Raw genomic sequence first — 19,586 nt, forward strand, 5'->3', positions numbered from 1 at the left:
ATTCAGACCCTTTACTCAGTACTTTGTTGAAGCATCTTTGTCAGCGATTACAGCATCAAGTCTTGGGTATGAAGCTACAATTGGCACACCTGTATTTGAGGAGTTTCTCCCATTCTTCTCTGCAGATTCTCTCAAGCTCTGTCAGGTTGGATGGGGAGTGTCGCTGCACAGATATTTTCAGGTCTCTCCAGAGACGTCTGGGCTCTGGCTGGGCCACTCAGACATTCAGAGACTTGTGCCAAAGACACTCCTGCATTGTCTTGGCTGTGTGCTTATGGGTTGTCATCAAGGATCTCTCTGTAGGATCTCTGTGCTCCGTTCATCTTTCCCTTGATCCTGACTAGTCTCCCAGTCCCTGAAAAACATCCCCACAGCATGATGCTGCCACCACTATGCTTCACCGTAGGGATGGTGCCAGGTTTCCTCCAGATGTGACGCTTGGCATTCAGGCCAAAGAGTTCAATCTTGGTTACATCAGACCAGAGAATCTGGTTCCTCATGGTCTGAGAGTCCTTTACGTGCCTTTTGGCAAACTCCAAGCGGGCTGTCATGTGCCTTTTACTGAGGAGTGGCTTCCGTCTGACCACTCTACCATAAAGCCCTGATTGGTGGAGTGCTGCAGAGATGGTTGTTCTTCCGGAACTGTGGAGCTCTGTCAGAGTGACCATCGGGTTCTTGGTCACCTCCCTGACCAAGGCCCTTCTCCCCCATTTGCTCAGTTTGGCCGGGCGACCAGCCCCTGGTGGTTCCAAACGACCTCCATTTAATAATGATGAAGGCCACGGTGTTCTCGGGGACCTTCAAAGCTGCATATCTGATCAACTTCGTATAGTGTGGCTCTTTATACAGAGGTTGTTTTAGAACAGGTAAAGTACCATATTTACACTATTGATCTTTCTCCCTCTTTTCTAATGATTTCCACAAGGTAATAAAGTGGCCAGCCAGGAGGTTCATGTAATCAAAATCTAATTAAAAAATCTGGCGAGCGTTGCATTCCTCCACAACTCAGAGGTTACACTCTGCATCATCAGCCAATCGAAGTGTGTGTGTGTGTGTGTGTGTGTGTGTGTGTGTGTGTGTGAGAGAGAGCGAGAGAAAGAGGTCTAATTTATTTACTATTTACTCACCACAGATCTATTTAAATAATATATAAACCTTTATTTAAACCAGGTAGATTGAGAGCACATGGCGCTTGCAATGCCAAGGGTCCTTGGTTAGATTTTCGCTGCAGCCTCCCATATGTTACATTTATGCACACAACTGTACGTCTGTACTTGATAAAAGCATCTGCTAAATGGGATAGGGGATACGTAGTCAGTTGAGGACAACAGTCCTGATGTTGAAAGGGGAGACCTAGTCAGTTGAGGACAACAGTCCTGATGTTGAAAGGGGAGACCTAGTCAGTTGAGGACAACAGTCCTGATGTTGAAAGGGGAGACCTAGTCAGTTGAGGACAACAGTCCTGATGTTGAAAGGGGAGACCTAGTCAGTTGAGGAAAACAGTCCTGACGTTGAAAGGGGAGACCTAGTCAGTTGTACAACTGAATGTCATCAACTGAAATGTGTCTTCCTCATTTAACCCTCTGAATCAGAGCGGGGGGAGGGGGGAGGCTTAATCCACGTCATCGCTGCCTGGGGAGCAGTTGTTGTTGAGGGTAACTGCTTTGCTCAACGACAGAACTGCAGATTTGTCCACCTTGCCGGCTCGAGGATTCAAAACCAGAGACCTTTCTGTTACTGACCCAACGCTCTTAAACGCGAGGCTACCTGCCTCCCCCTAACCCTACCCCCTGCCTCCCCCTAACCCTACCCCCTGCCTCCCCCTAACCGCTGCCTCCCCTAACCCTACCCCCTGCGTCCCCTAACCCTACCCCCTGCCTCCCCCTAACCCTACCCGCTGCCTCCCCTAACCGCTGCCTCCCCTAACCTACCCTACCCGCTGCCTCCCCCTAACCGCTGCCTCCCCTAACCCTACCCCCTGCCTCCCCTACCCGCTGCCTCCCCTAACCCTACCCCCCCTGCCTCCCCTAACCCTACCCGCTGCCTCCCCTAACCCTACCCCGCCTGCCTCCCCTACCCGCTGCCTCCCTAACCCTACCTCACCCCCTAACCCTGCCTCCCCTAACCCTACCCGCCGCCTCCCCTAAACCCTACCTCCCCCGCCTCCCCTAACCCTACCCCCGCCGCCTCCCCTAACCCTGCCTCCCCTAACCCTACCCGCCGCCTCCCCTAACCCTACCCGCCGCCTCCCCCAACCCTACCTGCCGCCTCCCCCAACCCTACCTGCCGCCTCCCCCAACCCTACCTGCTGCCTCCCCCAACCCCCCCAACCCTACCTGCTGCTGCCCCCCAACCCTACCTGCTGCCTCCCCCCTAACCCCCTAACCCTGCCTCCCCCTAACCCTGCCTCCCTAACCCTGCCTCCCCCAACCCTGCCTCCCCCAACCCTACCCGCCGCCTCCCCCAACCCTGCCTCCCCCTAACCCTGCCTCCCCCAACCCTACCCGCCGCCTCCCCCCCCCCCAACCCTACCCGCCGCCTCCCCCAACCCTACCCGCCGCCTCCCCCAACCCTACCCGCCGCCTCCCCCAACCCTACCCGCCGCCTCCCCCAACCCTACCTGCCGCCTCCCCCTAACCCTACCTGCCGCCTCCCCCTAACCCTACCTGCCGCCTCCCCTAACCCTACCTGCCTCCCCTAACCCTACCTGCTGCCTCCCTGCCTACCTCCCCTAACCCTACCTGCCGCCTCCCCTAACCCTACCCGCCCCCTAACCCTACCTGCTGCCCTCCCCTAACCCTACCTGCTGCCTCCCCTAACCCTACCTGCTGCCTCCCCTAACCCTACCCTACCTGCCCCTACCTGCCCCCCTTAATAATAACAGTAATAATATTTGAATAATAGATAAATATATTGCACTCTTTATTTATTATTAATTTATTGATTACTGAGAACACGTTCTCTATTACAGTAACACCAAGATGGAAGATTAGAACCAGGAGGAGGTGATACAGACCTACCGACGTCCCCCAACCCCACTCTATCCCACAGGCCTACCGACGTTCCCCCGCAGACCTACCGACGCCCCCCCACCCCCGTCCCGCAGACCTACCGACGTCCCCCCACTCTGTCCCGCAGTCCTACCGACATCCCCCCCCCGCAGACCTACCGACGTTCCCCCCACTCTGTCCCGCAGACCTACCGACGCCCCCACTCTGTCCCGCAGACCTACCGACATCCCCCCCACTCTGTCCCGCAGACCTACCGACGTCCCCCCACTCTGTCCCGCAGACCTACCGACGTCCCCCCACTCTGTCCCGCAGACCTACCGACGTCCCCCCACTCTGTCCCGCAGACCTACCGACGTCCCCACTCTGTCCCGCAGACCTACCGACGTCCCCCCACTCTGTCCCGCAGACCTACCGACGTCCCCCCACTCTGTCCCACAGACCTACCGACGTCCACTCTGTCCCACAGACCTACCGACGTCCCCACACTCTGTCCCCAGACCTACTGAGAAACGTCAAACCCCCACTCTGTCCCACAGACCTACCGACGTCCCCGCACTCTGTCCCGCAGACCTACCGACGTCCCCGCACTCTGTCCCACAGACCTACCGACGTCCCCACACTGTCCTATAAACCTACTGAGAAACAAAGTTCAAACCACATTTAAGTGGATTTCTCATTTCCAGCCGTTTCTGAGAAGCACAGCGAGTGTGACTCTGCCGTTCCACTCTGGGTGCCATTCCACTGAGTGGGTTGTGTGGGGTGACTACTCCTATGTTTAGCAAAGCACATGTCATCCAACATCACACTCAACCACACCTGTGGAGAGGAGAGGAGGCAAGCTAGCAGCGTGGGTTGCCTTGGCAACGCTGAGAGCAGAGGGTCACTTCTAATTAAAACAGAGAGGCAATTAGAGAGGAACTGGGTGACTGTTACCACAACCTCCTGGTTTAATGGAGACAGACGGTAGAGCTGTGTCTGCGTGAGGAAAAAGGGAACTTCTGTCTGATAGAACTATCTAGCCAGTCTGCTCGGGTCCTGGCTGAGAGTTCCATCTAGCCAGTCTGCTCGGGTCCTGGCTGAGAGTCCCATCTAGCCAGTCTGCTCGGGTCCTGGCTGAGAGTTCCATCTAGCCAGTCTGCTCGGGTCCTGGCTGAGAGTCCCATCTAGCCAGTCTGCTCGGGTCCTGGCTGAGAGTCCCATCTAGCCAGTCTGCTCGTGTCCTGGCTGAGAGTCCCATCTAGCCAGTCTGCTCGTGTCCTGGCTGAGAGTCCCATCTAGCCAGTCTGCTCGGGTCCTGGCTGAGAGTCCCATCTAGCCAGTCTGCTCGGGTCCTGGCTGAGAGTCCCATCTAGCCAGTCTGCTCGGGTCCTGTCTGAGAGTTCCATCTAGCCAGTCTGCCGGGTCCTGCTGAGAGTCCCATCTAGCCAGTCTGCTCGGGTCCTGTCTGAGAGTCCCATCTAGCCAGTCTGCTCAGGTCCTGGAGTGAGAGTCTCCCATCTAGCCAGTCTGCTCGGGTCCTGGCTGAGAGTCCCATCTAGCCAGTCTGCTCGGGTCCTGGCTGAGAGTCCCATCTAGCCAGTCTGCTCAGGTCCTGGCTGAGAGTCCCATCTAGCCAGTCTGCTCAGGTCCTGGCTGAGAGTCCCATCTAGCCAGTCTGCTCAGGTCCTGGCTGAGAGTCCCATCTAGCTAGTCTGCTCGGGTCCTGGCTGAGAGTTCCATCTAGCCAGTCTGCTCGGGGCCTGGCTGAGAGTCCCATCTAGCCAGTCTCTCGGGCCAGTAGCCAGTCTGCTCGGGTCCTGGCTGAGAGTTCCATCTAGCCAGTCTGCTCGGGTCCTGGCTGAGAGTCCCATCTAGCCAGTCTGCTCAGGTCCTGGCTGAGAGTCCCATCTAGCCAGTCTGCTCGGGTCCTGGCTGAGAGTCCCATCTTGCCAGTGAGACAGGTGGGCACTAGGCAGTAAGCAGTCGTGCTTCACATCTCACAAGATTGCTACAGTATGTCATATTGATGTGGTTCTGGAGACGTTAAACACGATCAGATCTGATCGCCTGTATGTGTTTCCTAAACCTGTCTGTCTTTAACTCCAAGACTGCTCAAATCAAATCAAAGTTTGTCACATGCGCCGAACACAACAGGTGTAGTAGACCTTACAGTGAAATGCTGAATACAACAGGTGTAGTAGACCTTACAGTGAAATGCTGAATACAACAGGTGTAGTAGACCTTACAGTGAAATGCTGAATACAACAGGTGTAGTAGACCTTACAGTGAAATGCTGAATACAACAGGTGTAGTAGACCTTACAGTGAAATGCTGAATACAACAGGTGTAGTAGACCTTACAGTGAAATGCTGAATACAACAGGTGTAGTAGACCTTACAGTGAAATGCTGAATACAACAGGTGTAGTAGACCTTACAGTGAAATGCTGAATACAACAGGTGTAGTAGACCTTACAGTGAAATGCTGAATACAACAGGTGTAGTAGACCTTACAGTGAAATGCTGAATACAACAGGTGTAGTAGACCTTACAGTGAAATGCTGAATACAACAGGTGTAGTAGACCTTACAGTGAAATGCTGAATACAACAGGTGTAGTAGACCTTACAGTGAAATGCTGAATACAACAGGTGTAGTAGACCTTACAGTGAAATGCTGAATACAACAGGTGTAGTAGACCTTACAGTGAAATGCTGAATACAACAGGTGTAGTAGACCTTACAGTGAAATGCTGAATACAACAGGTGTAGTAGACCTTACAGTGAAATGCTTATACAACAGGTGTAGTAGACCAACAGTACAAAAAGCTGTATTACAGTGAACAATAGGTAGGTAGTAGAAAGTGAAAAATACAACAGGTGTAGTAGAAAGACAGGAGGTGTAATACTATATACAACAGGTGTAGTAGCTATATACAGTGAAAGAGGGTATATACAGTAGAGTAGTAGTTATATACAGTAGAAAGGCTAATACATACAGTAGTATACAGTAGTGAGGGTATATACAGTAGAAAGGTATATACAGGCTCTAACCAATAGTACAGGGTATAGAAAGGTATTATAACAGTAGAGAGGTTATATACAAGAGGTTACAGTAAAGCTATATAAGAGAGGTTATATACAGTAGAGAGGTTATATACAGTAGAGAGGTATATACAGTAGACAGGCTATATACAGTAGAGAGGTTATATACAGTAGAGAGGCTATATACAGTAGAGAGGCTATATACAGTAGAGAGGGTATATACAGTAGAGAGGCTATATACAGTAGAGAGGCTATATACAGTAGAGAGGGTATATACAGTATATACAGTAGAGAGGCTATATACAGTAGAGAGGGTATATACAGTATATACAGTAGAGAGGCTATATACAGTAGAGAGGCTATATACAGTAGAGAGGTTATATACAGTAGAGAGGGTATATACAGTAGAGAGGCTTTATACAGTAGAGAGGGTATATACAGTAGAGAGGGTATATACAGTAGACAGGCTATATACAGTAGAGAGGTTATATACAGTAGAGAGGCTATATACAGTAGAGAGGCTATATACAGTAGAGAGGCTATATACAGTAGAGAGGCTATATACAGTAGAGAGGCTATATACAGTAGAGAGGCTATATACAGTAGAGAGGCTATATACAGTAGAGAGGCTTATATACAGTAGAGAGGCTATATACAGTAGAGAGGCTATATACAGTAGAGAGGCTATATACAGTAGAGAGGCTATATACAGTAGAGGCTATATACAGTAGAGAGGCTATATACAGTAGAGAGGCTATATACAGTAGAGAGGCTACATACAGTAGAGAGGCTATATACAGTAGAGAGGCTATATACAGTAGAGAGGCTATATACAGTAGAGAGGCTATATACAGTAGAGAGGCTATATACAGTAGAGGCTACATACAGTAGAGAGGCTATATACAGTAGAGAGGCTATATACAGTAGAGAGGCTATATACAGTAGAGAGGCTATATACAGTAGAGAGGCTATATACAGTAGAGAGGCTATATACAGTAGAGAGGCTATATACAGTAGAGAGGCTATATACAGTAGAGAGGCTCTATACAGTCCAGGTGGGAAAGGGCAGTGTGGAGTGCAATAGAGATTGCATCATCTGTGGATCTGTTTGGGCGGTATGCCAATTTGAATGGGTCTAGGGTTTCTGGGAGAATGGTGTTGATGTGAGCCATTACCAGCCTTTCAAAGCACTTCATGGCTATGGACTTGAGTGCTACAGGTCTGTAGTCATTTAGGCAGGTTGCCTTTGTGTTCTTGGGCACAGGGACTATGGTGGTCTGCTTGAAACGTGTTGGTATTACAGACTCAATCAGGGACATGTTGAAAATGTCAGTGAAGACAACTGCCAGTGGGCCAACACATGCCCGGAGCACACGTCCTGGTAATCCGTCTGGCCCCGCAGCCTTGTGTATTACGTCGGCTACGGAGAGCATGATCACACAGTGGTGATTTAGCTCGTCTGGTAGGCTCATGTCACAAGCCCTGCCACATAACACGAGCATCGGAGCCGGTGTAGTATGATTCAATCTTAGCCCGTCTATTGGTAAATAGCCCACCCATTTTCACCTACCTCATCCCCATACTGTTTTTATTTATTTACTTTTTGCCTATTTGAAGGTTCTACCTCCTTGCCTTTTGCAGGACTCCCCATTTGCATTGACTTGTTAATTGTTTATTCCATGTGTAACTCTGTGTTGTCTGCTCACACTGCTATGCTTTATCTTGGCCAGGTCGCAGTTGTAAATGAGAACTTGTTCTCAACTAGCCTACCTGGTTAAATAAAGGTGAAATAAAAATAAAAATAAGAGTCCCGCACCTTGAAAGCGGCAGCTCTAACCTTCAGCTCAGTGCGAATGTTACCTTCAAGTCCATGGCTTCTGGTTGTGGTATGTACCTTCAGTCACTGTGGGGACGACGTCCTCAATGCACTTATTGATAAAGCCGGTGACTGAGGTGGTGTACTCCTCAATGCCATCGGAAGAATCCCGGAACATGTTCCAGTCTGTGATAGCAAAACAGTCCTGTAGCTCAGCATCTGCTTCATCTGACCACTTTTTTTAATAGACCGAGTCACTGATGCTTCCTGCTTTAATTTTTGCTTGTAAGCAGGAATCAGGAGGATAGAGTTGTGGTCTGATTTACCAAATGGAGGGCGAGGGAGAGCTTTGTACACGTCTCTGTGTGTGGTGATCAGGTGATCTAGATTACAGGTGATCTAGATTTGTTTTCCTCTGGTTGCACATTTAACGTGTTGATAGAGATTTGGTAGAACTGATTTAAGTTTCCCTGCATTAAAGTCTCCGGCCACTAGGAGCGCCGCCTCTGGGTGAGTGGGTGGCTGTTTGCTTATTTCCTTATACAGCTGACTGAGTGCGGTCTTAGTGCCAGCATCTGTCTGTGGTGGTAAATAAACAGCCACGAAAAGTATAGCTTTAAAACTCTCTCGGCAAGTAGTGTGGCCTGCAATTTATCACAATATACTCTACTTCAGGCGAGCAGAATCTAGAGACTTCATTAGATTTCGTGCACCAGCTGTTTACAAATACGCCCAGACCCCCCCCCCCCTCGTTTTACCGGAGTGTGCTGTTCTATCTTGCCGGTGCAGCGTATATCCCGCTAGCTGAATATCCATGTCGTCATTCAGTCACGATTCCGTGAAACATAGGATATTACAGTTTTTGATGTCCCGTTGGTAGGATATTCGTGATCGTACCTCGCCTAATTTATTGTCCAATGATTGCCCGTTGGCGAGTAATATTTACGGTAATGGCAGCTTTCCCACGCACCTTCTGTGGATCCTCACGAGGCATCCTGCTCTGTGTCCTCTCTACCTGCATCTCTTCCTCTCATCCTGCTCTGTGTCCTCTGTACCTGCGTCTCTTCCTCTCATCCTGCTCTGTGTCCTCTCTACCTGCGTCTCTTCCTCTCATCCTGCTCTGTGTCCTCTCTACCTGCGTCTCTTCCTCTCATCCTGCTCTGTGTGCTCTGTGTCCTTCCTCTCATCCTGCTCTGTGTCTCTTCCTCTCATCCTCCTCTGTGTCCTCTCTACCTGCGTCTCTTCCTCTCATCCTGCTCTGTGTCCTCTCTACCTGCATCTCTTCCTCTCATCCTGCTCTGTGTCCTCTCTACCTGCGTCTCTTCCTCTCATCCTGCTCTGTCCTCTCTGTCCTTCCTCTCATCCCTCTGTGTCCTCTTCCTCTTCATCCTGCTCTGTGTCCTCTCTACCTGCGTCTCTTCATCTCCTCTCATCCTGCTCTGTGTCCTCTCTACCTGCGTCTCTTCCTCTCATCCTGCTCTGTGTCTCTTCCTCTCATCCTGCTCTGTGTCCTCTCTTCCGTCTCTTCCTCTCATCCTGTGTCCTCTCTACCTCATCCTGCTCGTCTCTTCCTCTCATCCTGCTCTGTGTCCTCTCTACCTGCGTCTCTTCCTCTCATCCTGCTCTGTGTCCTCCTACCTGCTCATCCTGCTCTGTGTCCTCTCTACCTGCGTCTCTTCCTCTCATCCTGCTCTGTGTCCTCTCTACCTGCGTCTCTTCCTCTCATCCTGCTCTGTGTCCTCTCTACCTGCGTCTCTTCCTCTCATCCTGCTCTGTGTCCTCTCTACCTGCGTCTCTTCCTCTCATCCTGCTCTGTGTCCTCTCTACCTGCATCTCTTCCTCTCATCCTGCTCTGTGTCCTCTCTACCTGCGTCTCTTCCTCTCATCCTGCTCTGTGTGCATCTCTTCCTCTCATCCTGCTCTGTCCTCTGTATCCTGCTCTCTTCCTCTCATCCTGCTCTGTGTCCTCTCTACCTGCGTCTCTTCCTCTCATCCTGCTCTGTGTCCTCTGTACCTGCGTCTCTTCCTCTCATCCTGCTCTGCGTCTCTTCCTCTCATCCTGCTCTGTGTCCTCTCTACCTGCGTCTCTTCCTCTCATCCTGCTCTGTGTCCTCTGTACCTGCATCTCTTCCTCTCATCCTGCTCTGTGTCCTCTACCTGCGTCTCTTCCTCTCATCCTGCTCTGTGTCCTCTCTACCTGCGTCTCTTCCCTCGTCTGTGTCCTTCCTCTCATCCTGCTCTGTGTCCTCTGTACCTTCCGATATCCAGAAGCTCTTTGTCTTCCTCTTGCAGATAACAGGGATGTTGGCCTGTCGGGTGTTCGGAGAATGTCCTGCGTCTGTCCTATGTTGAAGAAGAGTGAAAAAATATTTGTCTAATCCGAGGTGAGTGATCTCTGTCCTGATATCCAGAAGCTCTTGTCTAATCCGAGGTGAGTGATCTCTGTCCTGATATCCAGAAGCTCTTTTTTTGCCATAAGATACAGTTGCAGAACCATTATGTACAAAATAAGTTACAAATAACGTGAAAAACCCACATAACAGCACAATTGGTTGGGCGCCTGTAAAACTGCTGCCATTTCTTCCGGCGCCATTTTCCAGTTCCTGAGTTCCTGAGTTCCTGAGTGACTGAGTTCCTGAGTGACTGAGTTCCTGAGTGACTGAGTTCCTGAGTGACTGAGTGACTGAGTTCCTGAGTGACTGAGTGACTGAGTTCCTGAGTTCCTGAGTTCCTGAGTGACTGAGTTCCTGAGTTCCTGAGTGACTGAGTTCCTGAGTGACTGAGTTCCTGAGTGACTGAGTGACTGAGTTCCTGAGTGACTGAGTTCCTGAGTGACTGAGTGACTGAGTTCCTGAGTTCCTGAGTTCCTGAGTGACTGAGTTCCTGAGTGAGTGAGTTCCTGAGTGAGTGAGCGCGTTCATTCCCAGTGTCTACTCTGACTCACCCTGGTGATAACCTCATAGCCTGGTTCCTCCAGCTGGTTGTGTGTGTGTTCCTCACCCTGGTGAGAACCTCAAAGCCTGGTTCCTCCAGCTGGTTGTGTGTGTGTGTGTGTGTGTTCCTCACCCTGGTGAGAACCTCAAAGCCTGGTTCCTCCAGCTGGTTGTGTGTGTGTGTGTGTGTGTTCCTCACCCTGGTGATAACCTCATAGCCTGGTTCCTCCAGCTGGTTGTGTGTGTGTGTTCCTCACCCTGGTGATAACCTCATAGCCTGGTTCCTCCAGCTGGTTGATGTCCAGTCCAGGTATGGCCTCATTCAGCAGGTCAGCCACCTCCCCGACAGGCCTCTGCTTCAGTAGCACCGTGTCTGGACCCCGGAACGCATCAAACAGGTAGTTGGTCACCTTGGAGAAACCACCCAGCGTAGTGGTGACTGGGTCCTGAGAAAACTTCTGGTGGGAGAGAGGGAGGAGAGAGAGAGTTGATTGGTGGAGAGAGGGAGTAAAGCGGAACAGGGGAGAGAGAGAGAGGAGAGAAGGAGAGAGAGTTGATTGGGGGAGAGAGGGAGTAAAGCGGAACAGGGGAGAGAGAGAGAGGAGAGAGGGAGAAGGAGAGGGAGGAGAGAGAGTTGATTGGTGGAGAGAGGGACTAAAGCGGAACAGGGGAGAGAGAGAGAGGAGAGAGAGTTGAGAAGGTGGAGAGAGGAGAAGCGGAACAGGGGGAGAGAGAGAGAGGGAGTGACTGATTGGTGGAGAGAGGGAGAAAGCAGAACAGGGGAGAGAGAGAGAGGGAGAGAGAGTTGATTGGTGGAGAGAGGTGAAGCGGAACAGGGGAGAGAGAGAGAGGGAGAGAGAGTTGATTGGTGGAGAGAGGGAGTAAAGCGGAACAGGGGAGAGAGAGAGAGGGAGAGAGAGTTGATTGGTGGAGAGAGGGAGTAAAGCGGAACAGGGAGAGAGAGAGGGGGAGAGAGAGTTGATTGGTGGAGAGAGGGAGTAAAGCAGAACAGGGGAGAGAGAGAGAGGACTGAGGAGAGGGAGGAGAGAGAGTTGATTGGTGGAGGAGAGAGGGAGTACTCTGAGCGGAACAGGGAGAGAGAGAGAGGAGAGAGAGTTGATTGGTGGAGAGAGGGAGTAAAGCGGAACAGCTGGGGGAGAGAGAGAGAGGAGAGAGGGAGAAGGAGAGGGAGGAGAGAGAGTTGATTGGTGGAGAGAGGGAGTAAAGTGGAACAGGGGAGAGAGAGAGAGGAGAGAGGGAGAAGGAGAGGGAGGAGAGAGAGTTGATTGGTGGAGAGAGGGAGTTCGGAACAGGGAGAGAGAGAGTGAGAGAGAGTTGATTGGTGGAGAGAGGGAGTAAAGCGGAACTGAGAGAGAGAGGAGAGAGGGAGAAGGAGAGGGAGGAGAGAGCTGAGTTGATTGGTGGAGAGAGGGAGTAAAGCGGAACAGGGGAGACCCTGAGAGGAGAGAGAGTTGATTGGTGGAGAGAGGGAGTAAAGCGGAACAGGGAGAGAGAGAGAGGAGAGAGGGAGAAGGAGAGGGAGGAGAGCTGAGTTGATTGGTGGAGAGAGGGAGTAAAGCGGAACAGGGAGAGAGAGGAGGAGAGAGGGAGAAGGAGAGGGAGGAGAGAGAGTTGATTGGTGGGAGAGAGGGAGTAAAGCGGAGGAGAGAGAGAGAGGAGAGAGAGTTGATTGGTGGAGAGAGGGAGTAAAGCGGAACAGGGGAGAGAGAGAGAGGAGAGAGGGAGAAGGAGTTGGAGGAGAGAGAGTTGATTGGTGGAGAGAGGGAGTAAAGCGGAACAGGGGTCCTGAGAGAGAGGAGAGAGAGTTGATTGTGGAGAGAGGGAGTAAAGCGGAACAGGGGAGGAGAGAGAGGGAGAGGGAGAAGGAGAGGGAGGAGAGAGAGTTGATTGGTGGAGAGAGGGAGTAAAGCGGAACAGGGGGAGAGAGAGAGGAGAGAGGGAGAAGGAGAGGGAGGAGAGAGAGTTGATTGGTGGAGAGAGGGAGTAAAGCGGAACAGGGGAGAGAGAGAGAGGAGAGAGAGTTGATTGGTGGAGAGAGGGAGTAAAGCGGAACAGGGGAGAGAGAGAGAGGAGAGAGGGGAAGGAGAGGGAGAGAGAGAGAGTTGATTGGTGGAGAGAGGGAGTAAAGCGGAACAGGGGAGAGAGAGAGAGGAGAGAGGGAGAAGGAGGGAGAGAGAGAGTTGATTGGTGGAGAGAGGGAGTAAAGCCGGAACAGGGGGAACAGGGAGAGAGGGAGAAGGAGAGGGAGGAGAGGAGTTGATTGGTGGAGAGAGGGAGTAAAGCGGAACAGGGGAGAGGAGAGAGGAGAGAGGGTTGATTGGGGGAGAGAGGGAGTAAAGCGGAACAGGGGAGAGAGAACAGGAGAGAGGGAGAGGGAGGAGAGAGAGAGTTGATTGGTGGAGAGAGGGAGTAAAGCGGAACAGGGGGAGAGAGAGAGGAGAGAGGGTTGATTGGGGGAGAGAGGGAGTAAAGCGGAACAGGGGAGAAAGAGAGAGGAGAGAGGGAGAAGGAGAGGGAGGAGAGAGAGTTGATTGGGGGAGAGAGGGAGTAAAGCGGAACAGGGAGAGAGAGAGAGGAGAGAGAGAGAGGGAGAGGGAGGAGAGAGAGTTGATTGGGGAGAGAGGGAGTAAAGCGGAACAGGGAGAGAGAGAGAGGAGAGAGGGAGAAGGAGAGGGAGGAGAGAGAGTTGATTGGGGAGAGAGGGAGTAAAGCGGAACAGGGGGGAGAGAGAGGAGAGAGGAGAGAGGGAGAAGGAGAGGGAGGAGAGAGAGTTGATTGGTGGAGAGAGGGAGGAAAGCGGAACAGGGGGAGAGAGAGATTGGTGGAGAGAGGGAGAGGGAACAGGAGGAGAGGGAGGAGAGAGAGTTGATTGGTGGAGAGAGGGAGTAAAGCGGAACAAGCGGAAGAGGGGAGGGAGAAGGAGAGGGGGAGAGAGAGTTGATTGGTGGAGAGAGGGAGTAAAGCGGAACAGAGAGAGAGAGGAGAGAGAGTTGATTGGGGGAGAGAGGAGTAAAGCGGAACAGGGAGAGAGAGAGAGGAGAGAGGGAGAAGAGAGGGAGAGAGAGTTGATTGGGGGAGAGAGGGAGTAAAGCGGAACAGGGGGAGAGAGAGAGGAGAGAGGGAGAAGGAGAGGGAGGAGAGAGAGTTGATTGGGGGAGAGAGGGAGTAAAGCGGAACAGGGAGAGAGAGAGGAGGAGAGAGAGTTGATTGGGGGAGAGAGGGAGTAAAGCGGAACAGGGGAGAGAGAGAGAGGAGAGAGGGAGAAGGAGAGGGAGGAGAGAGAGTTGATTGGGGGAGAGAGGGAGTAAAGCGGAACAGGGGGAGAGGGAGAGAGAGAGAGAGAGGAGAGAGAGAGTTGATTGGGGGAGAGAGGGAGTAAAGCGGAACAGGGAGAGAGAGAGAGGAGAGAGGGAGAAGGAGAGGGAGGAGAGAGAGTTGATTGGGGGAGAGAGGGAGAAAGAGGAAGAGGGTTGGGGAGAGAGGGAGAGGGGGAGAGGGGAGAGAGAGGGAGAGGAGAGGGAGGAGAGAGAGTTGATTGGGGGAGAGAGGGAGTAAAGCGAGAGGGAGTAAAGCGGAACAGGGGAGAGAGAGAGAGGAGAGAGGGAGAAGGAGAGGGAGAGAGAGAGTTGATTGGGGGAGAGAGGGAGTAAAGCGGAACAGGGGGGAGAGAGAGAGAGGGAGAGAGGAGAGAGAGTTGATTGGGGAGAGAGGGAGTAAAGCGGAACAGGGAGAGAGAGAGGGAGGAGAGGGAGGAGAGAGTTGATTGGGGGAGAGAGGGAGTAAAGCGGAACAGGGGAGAGAGAGAGGAGAGAGGGAGAAGGGAGGAGAGAGAGTTGATTGGGGGAGAGGGAGAGGGAACAGGGAGAAAGCGGAACAGGGGAGAGAGAGAGAGGAGAGAGGGGAGAAGAGAGGGAGGGAGAGAGAGTTGATTGGGGGAGAGAGGGAGTAAAGCGGAACAGGGGAGAGAGAGAGAGAGAGAGGGAGAGAGAGGGAGGAGAGAGAGTTGATTGGGGGAGAGAGGGGGAAGCGGAACAGGGGGAGAGAGAGAGAGAGAGAGGGAGAAGAGAGAGGGAGGAGAGAGTTGATTGGGGGGGAGAGAGGGAGTAAAGCGGAACAGGGAGAGAGAGAGGAGATTGGGGGGAGAGGGATAAGCGGAACAGGGAGAAGGGAGAGGGAGGAGAGTTGATTGGGGGAGAGAGGGAGCTAAAGCGGAACAGGAGAGAGGAGTTTAGGAGAGCAGTTGATTATAAAGCGGAACTTTAAGATGAGAGAGGCTTATTTTAGAGAGATTTTGGGGGAGAGAGGGAGTAAAGCGGAACAGGTGTGAAAGGAGACAGGAGAGAAGAGAGGGAGAGAGAGATGACTTAGGGATGCGGAACAGGGAGAGAGAGAGAGGGGAGGAGGAGAGAGTTGATTGGGGGATCCAAAAGCAACAGATTTTGAGAAGGAGGAGAGAGAGGATCTCAGAGAGGGATGACAGGGAAGATAGGGGTCATGAAGGAGGTCATTGTTAACGCTGTGGCACCAGACATGTAGTTTAGCTGCAGTCTCATTATAAACACTTTAAGATGACACAGGCTTATTTTAGCCATGCTATTTTCACCTTAATCACAGGTGTGAAATGTTACATTTGGAAGAGCCCCCAGCCAGATGACTTAATGCACATTTTAACTTTCGATTTTCATCAAAAGCAACAGTTGAAAGCATCTCAAAAGCACAACAGCATCGGTCATCATCTCAGACGCCCAACCTAGTAGCCCCCTCCCCCCCTCCCCTGGCCCCTCAGTGCCTGGAACACTTTCAACTCTCCACACTGCGTACTCTTACACTTTCAACTCTCCAGACTGCGTACTCTTACACTTTCAACTCTCCAGACTGCGTACTCTTACACTTTCAACTCTCCAGACTGCGTACTCTTACACTTTCAACTCTCCAGACTGCGTACTCTTACACTTTCAACTCTCCAGACTGCGTACTCTTACACTTTCAACTCTCCAGACTGCATACTCTTACACTTTCAACTCTCCAGACTGCGTACTCTTACTACGAAGAAGTAAAAGCCAACAATATCACATCACCAAGAAAACTAATGCTTTTCAAGGACTCTTGTTTTATTTTTACTCTCGCTACAAAAAGTACCACAGGAATCAAAGACAGAAAAGAGGCCAATCTATTTCTCCTGACGTTGGTTACCGGCCGGCTGAGACGCTGCTCATTCATCTTTGCAATTGGATATTTTTTTTATGAGTCACATTAGAAAACAATATTCCAGCAGCATTAACCCCTTTTGAGAAGAGAGGCCACCCAATGTTATTAGCAAGTCAAGGCTCATTAGCTTCTCCTCCACAATCCCTGCTCTACTAAATGGCTCCTGTAATACTGATATAGAGCAGGAGAGAGGAGGCTGGGCCGGGAGGGAGGCACCCTGAACCTTAATGATAATGAGTACAGTACTCTCACTCAGACAGGCAGCCTCGGCAGCCAAGCTAATGTCTATGAGATGTCGCTGCTATTCCATAACACAGTCGGGATCTAAAACAAATGTACCACCACAGTTAGGCCTGTTATCTGCCCACCATGCATTACCAGACGCTGTTAAAAACGTGCCCCCGGTTGGTTGGGAGGGAGCTGAGGCACGGTCCACTTTTAATTATAAAGGATAACACTGAGACCTGACGGAGGTTCTATTTCAAACAGGGAAAAAAAGATTTTTATTACAAGAGTCAGAATGTCAACGAGAAGGACAATAGATAAATGATACGCAATTAAAAGTCCCTGAGGCGACCTAAAAAACAACTCCTGCCAACTATTCCCTCTGTCCGCTGGCCATGTAGCCTGGTGCTGATGGCGTACAAAGTTTATTACCCAGTTCTCCTCTATTCAGAGCATGTACCCCCCCCCCCCTTGTATTACCCAGTTCTCCTCTATTCAGAGCATGTACCCCCCCTGTAACCCCCATCCTTTATTACCCAGTTCTCCTCTATTCAGAGCATGTACTCCCCCCTGTAACCCCCATCCTGTATTACCCAGTTCTCCTCTATTCAGAGCATGTACCCCCCCCCCCTGTATTACCCAGTTCCCCATTCCTGTATTACCCAGTTCTCCTCTATTCAGAGCATGTACCCCCCCCCCCCCCTGTATTACCCAGTTCTCCTCTATTCAGAGCATGTACCCCCCTTTATTACCCAGTTCTCCTCTATTCAGAGCATGTACCCCCCTTTATTACCCAGTTCTCCTCTATTCAGAGCATGTACCCCCCTTTATTACCCAGTTCTCCTCTATTCAGAGCATGTACCCCCCTTTATTACCCAGTTCTCCTCTATTCAGAGCATGTACCCCCCCCCCTTTATTACCCAGTTCCCTCTATTCAAGCATGTACCCCCCCCCCTTTATTACCCAGTTCTCCTCTATTCAGAGCATGTACCCCCCTGTAAGTGCCCCATCCCCCAGTTTATTACTATAGACCAGTTATTCCCTATTCAGAGCATACTTTAGACTAGGGCCCCCTATATAGTAACCCCATCCTGTATTACCCAGTTATAGTGCACTACTTTAGACCAGAGCCCTATTCCCTATATAGGGCACTACTTTAGACTAGGGCCCTATTCCCTATATAGTGCACTACTTTAGACCAGAGCCCTATTCCCTATATAGTGCACTACTTTAGACCAGGGCCCTATTCCCTATATAGTGCACTACTTTAGACTAGGGCCCTATTCCCTATATAGTGCACTACTTTAGTCCAGAGCCCTATTGCCTATATAGTGCACTACTTTAGTCCAGAGCCCTATATAGTGCACTACTTTAGACCAGGGCCCTATTCCCTATATAGTGCACTACTTTAGTCCAGAGCCCTATTGCCTATATAGTGCACTACTTTAGTCCAGAGCCCTATTCCCTATATAGTGCACTACTTTAGTCCAGGGCCCTATTCCCTATATAGTGCACTACTTTAGTCCAGAGCCCTATTGCCTATATAGTGCACTACTTTAGTCCAGAGCCCTATATAGTGCACTACTTTAGACCAGGGCCCTATTCCCTATATAGTGCACTACTTTAGTCCAGAGCCCTATTGCCTATATAGTGCACTACTTTAGTCCAGAGCCCTATTCCCTATATAGTGCACTACTTTAGTCCAGGGCCCTATTCCCTATATAGTGCACTACTTTAGTCCAGAGCCCTATATAGTGCACTACTTTATCCAGGGCCCTATTCCCTACTTTAGTCCAGGGCCCTATTCCCTATAGTGCACTACTTTAGTCCAGGGCCCTATTCCCTATATAGTGCACTACTTTAGTCCAGAGCCCTATTCCCTATATAGTGCACTACTTTAGTCCAGAGCCCTATTCCCTATATAGTGCACTACTTTAGTCCAGAGCCCTATTCCCTATGTAGTGCACTACTTTAGTCCAGAGCCCTATTCCCTATGTAGTGCACTACTTTAGTCCAGAGCCCTATGGACGATAAAGGGGATAGGGTGCCATTTGGGGCATATTTCATTTCTCCTACCCAGGCTTTCAGAGAGTCCTCATAAAACAAACCAACAAATATGCTGCTCTCATTAAGTCACTGCCCTGCTCAGAACAAACTCAATAAAATAACAGCAGAGTTGTTCTGTGAACCCTGAGACAGTACAGAGGCCGGCTGGGAGGAGGCCGTACAGAGGCCGGCTGGGAGGAGGCCGTACAGAGGCCGGCTGGGAGGAGGCCGTACAGAGTCCGGCTGGGAGGAGGCCGTACAGAGTCCGGCTGGGAGGAGGCCGTACAGAGTCCGGCTGGGAGGAGGCCGTACAGAGTCCGGCTGGGAGGAGGCCGTACAGAGTCCGGCTGGGGAGGCAGGGTGTACACAGGGGGAGGAGGCCGTACAGAGTCCGGCTGGGAGGAGGCCGTACAGGTGGACACTAGGGTGTGAGGAGGCAGGTGTACACTAGGTGTGAGGGAGGCAGGTGTACACTAGGGTGTGAGGAGGCAGGTGTACACAGGTGTACACTAGGTGTGAGGAGGCACTAGGGTGTGAGGAGGCAGGTGTACACTAGGGTGTGAGGAGGCAGGTGTACACTAGGGTGTGAGGAGGCAGGTGTACACTAGGGTGTGAGGAGGCAGGTGTACACTAGGGTGTGAGGAGGCAGGTGGACACTAGGGTGTGAGGGGGCAGGTGTACACTAGGGTGTGAGGAGGCAGGTGTACACTAGGGTGTGCAGGTTGTACCGTAATAAGTCCAAAGGTGGCATCATCTAGCAGGTTCTCAAAGGACTGGGACAGAGCTCTGCTGTGGGGGCTGACCTGGAGGAGGGAGGCATCTGTGGTAGACCTAATAGGGAGGACAGAAAGAGAGAGAGAGAAAGAGAAATTAGAATAAGTGAGATATGACAGAGAACGAACCTGGAGGAGGAAAGTTCAAGCCTCAGAGTGTCTGTGTCATGGACTGATCATGAGACGAGTCCAAGAGTCGGAGGTTTCAGGGCCACAACTTTGGTTTTAGAATTGTTGGGGGGGGTGACACGTAATTATTATTATTTTTCCAGTCGGATAAACACTCCAAACATTCAACCCGACCGCTCGGAGGCGTCCGCACGGTCCTAAAGCACACTCAGAGAGTCTCTGGTCTCAGGGAACAAGCTTTTCTGGAAGAGAAGCTCAGAGAGTCTCTGGTCTCAGGGAACAAGCTTGTCTGGAAGAGAAGCTCAGAGAGTCTCTGGTCTCAGGGAACAAGCTTGTCTGGAAGAGAAGCTCAGAGAGTCTCTGGTCTCAGGGAACAAGCTTTTCTGGAAGAGAAGCTCAGAGAG

At 51.2% G+C, this 19,586-nt stretch overlaps 1 protein-coding gene across 1 annotated transcript in view; it reads right to left on the reverse strand.

The window, feature by feature from the left end:
* LOC112239164 (TBC1 domain family member 15-like) overlaps positions 1-19,197 on the reverse strand; it is a gene marked incomplete at its 5' end in the record, with an annotated part of 58,524 nt that extends 39,327 nt beyond the window's left edge. Inside the window, 2 exons of the mRNA XM_042318132.1 lie at positions 11,038-11,238; positions 19,009-19,197. Of these exons, the coding sequence (XP_042174066.1) occupies positions 11,038-11,238; positions 19,009-19,197 (390 nt within the window). The remainder of the gene's footprint in view (positions 1-11,037; positions 11,239-19,008) is intronic.
* Between the last annotated feature and the right edge of the window lie 389 nt (positions 19,198-19,586).

Source organism: Oncorhynchus tshawytscha, unplaced genomic scaffold, assembly GCF_018296145.1.
Source record: "Oncorhynchus tshawytscha isolate Ot180627B unplaced genomic scaffold, Otsh_v2.0 Un_scaffold_3414_pilon_pilon, whole genome shotgun sequence".
NCBI classification, from domain to species: Eukaryota; Metazoa; Chordata; class Actinopteri; order Salmoniformes; family Salmonidae; genus Oncorhynchus; species Oncorhynchus tshawytscha.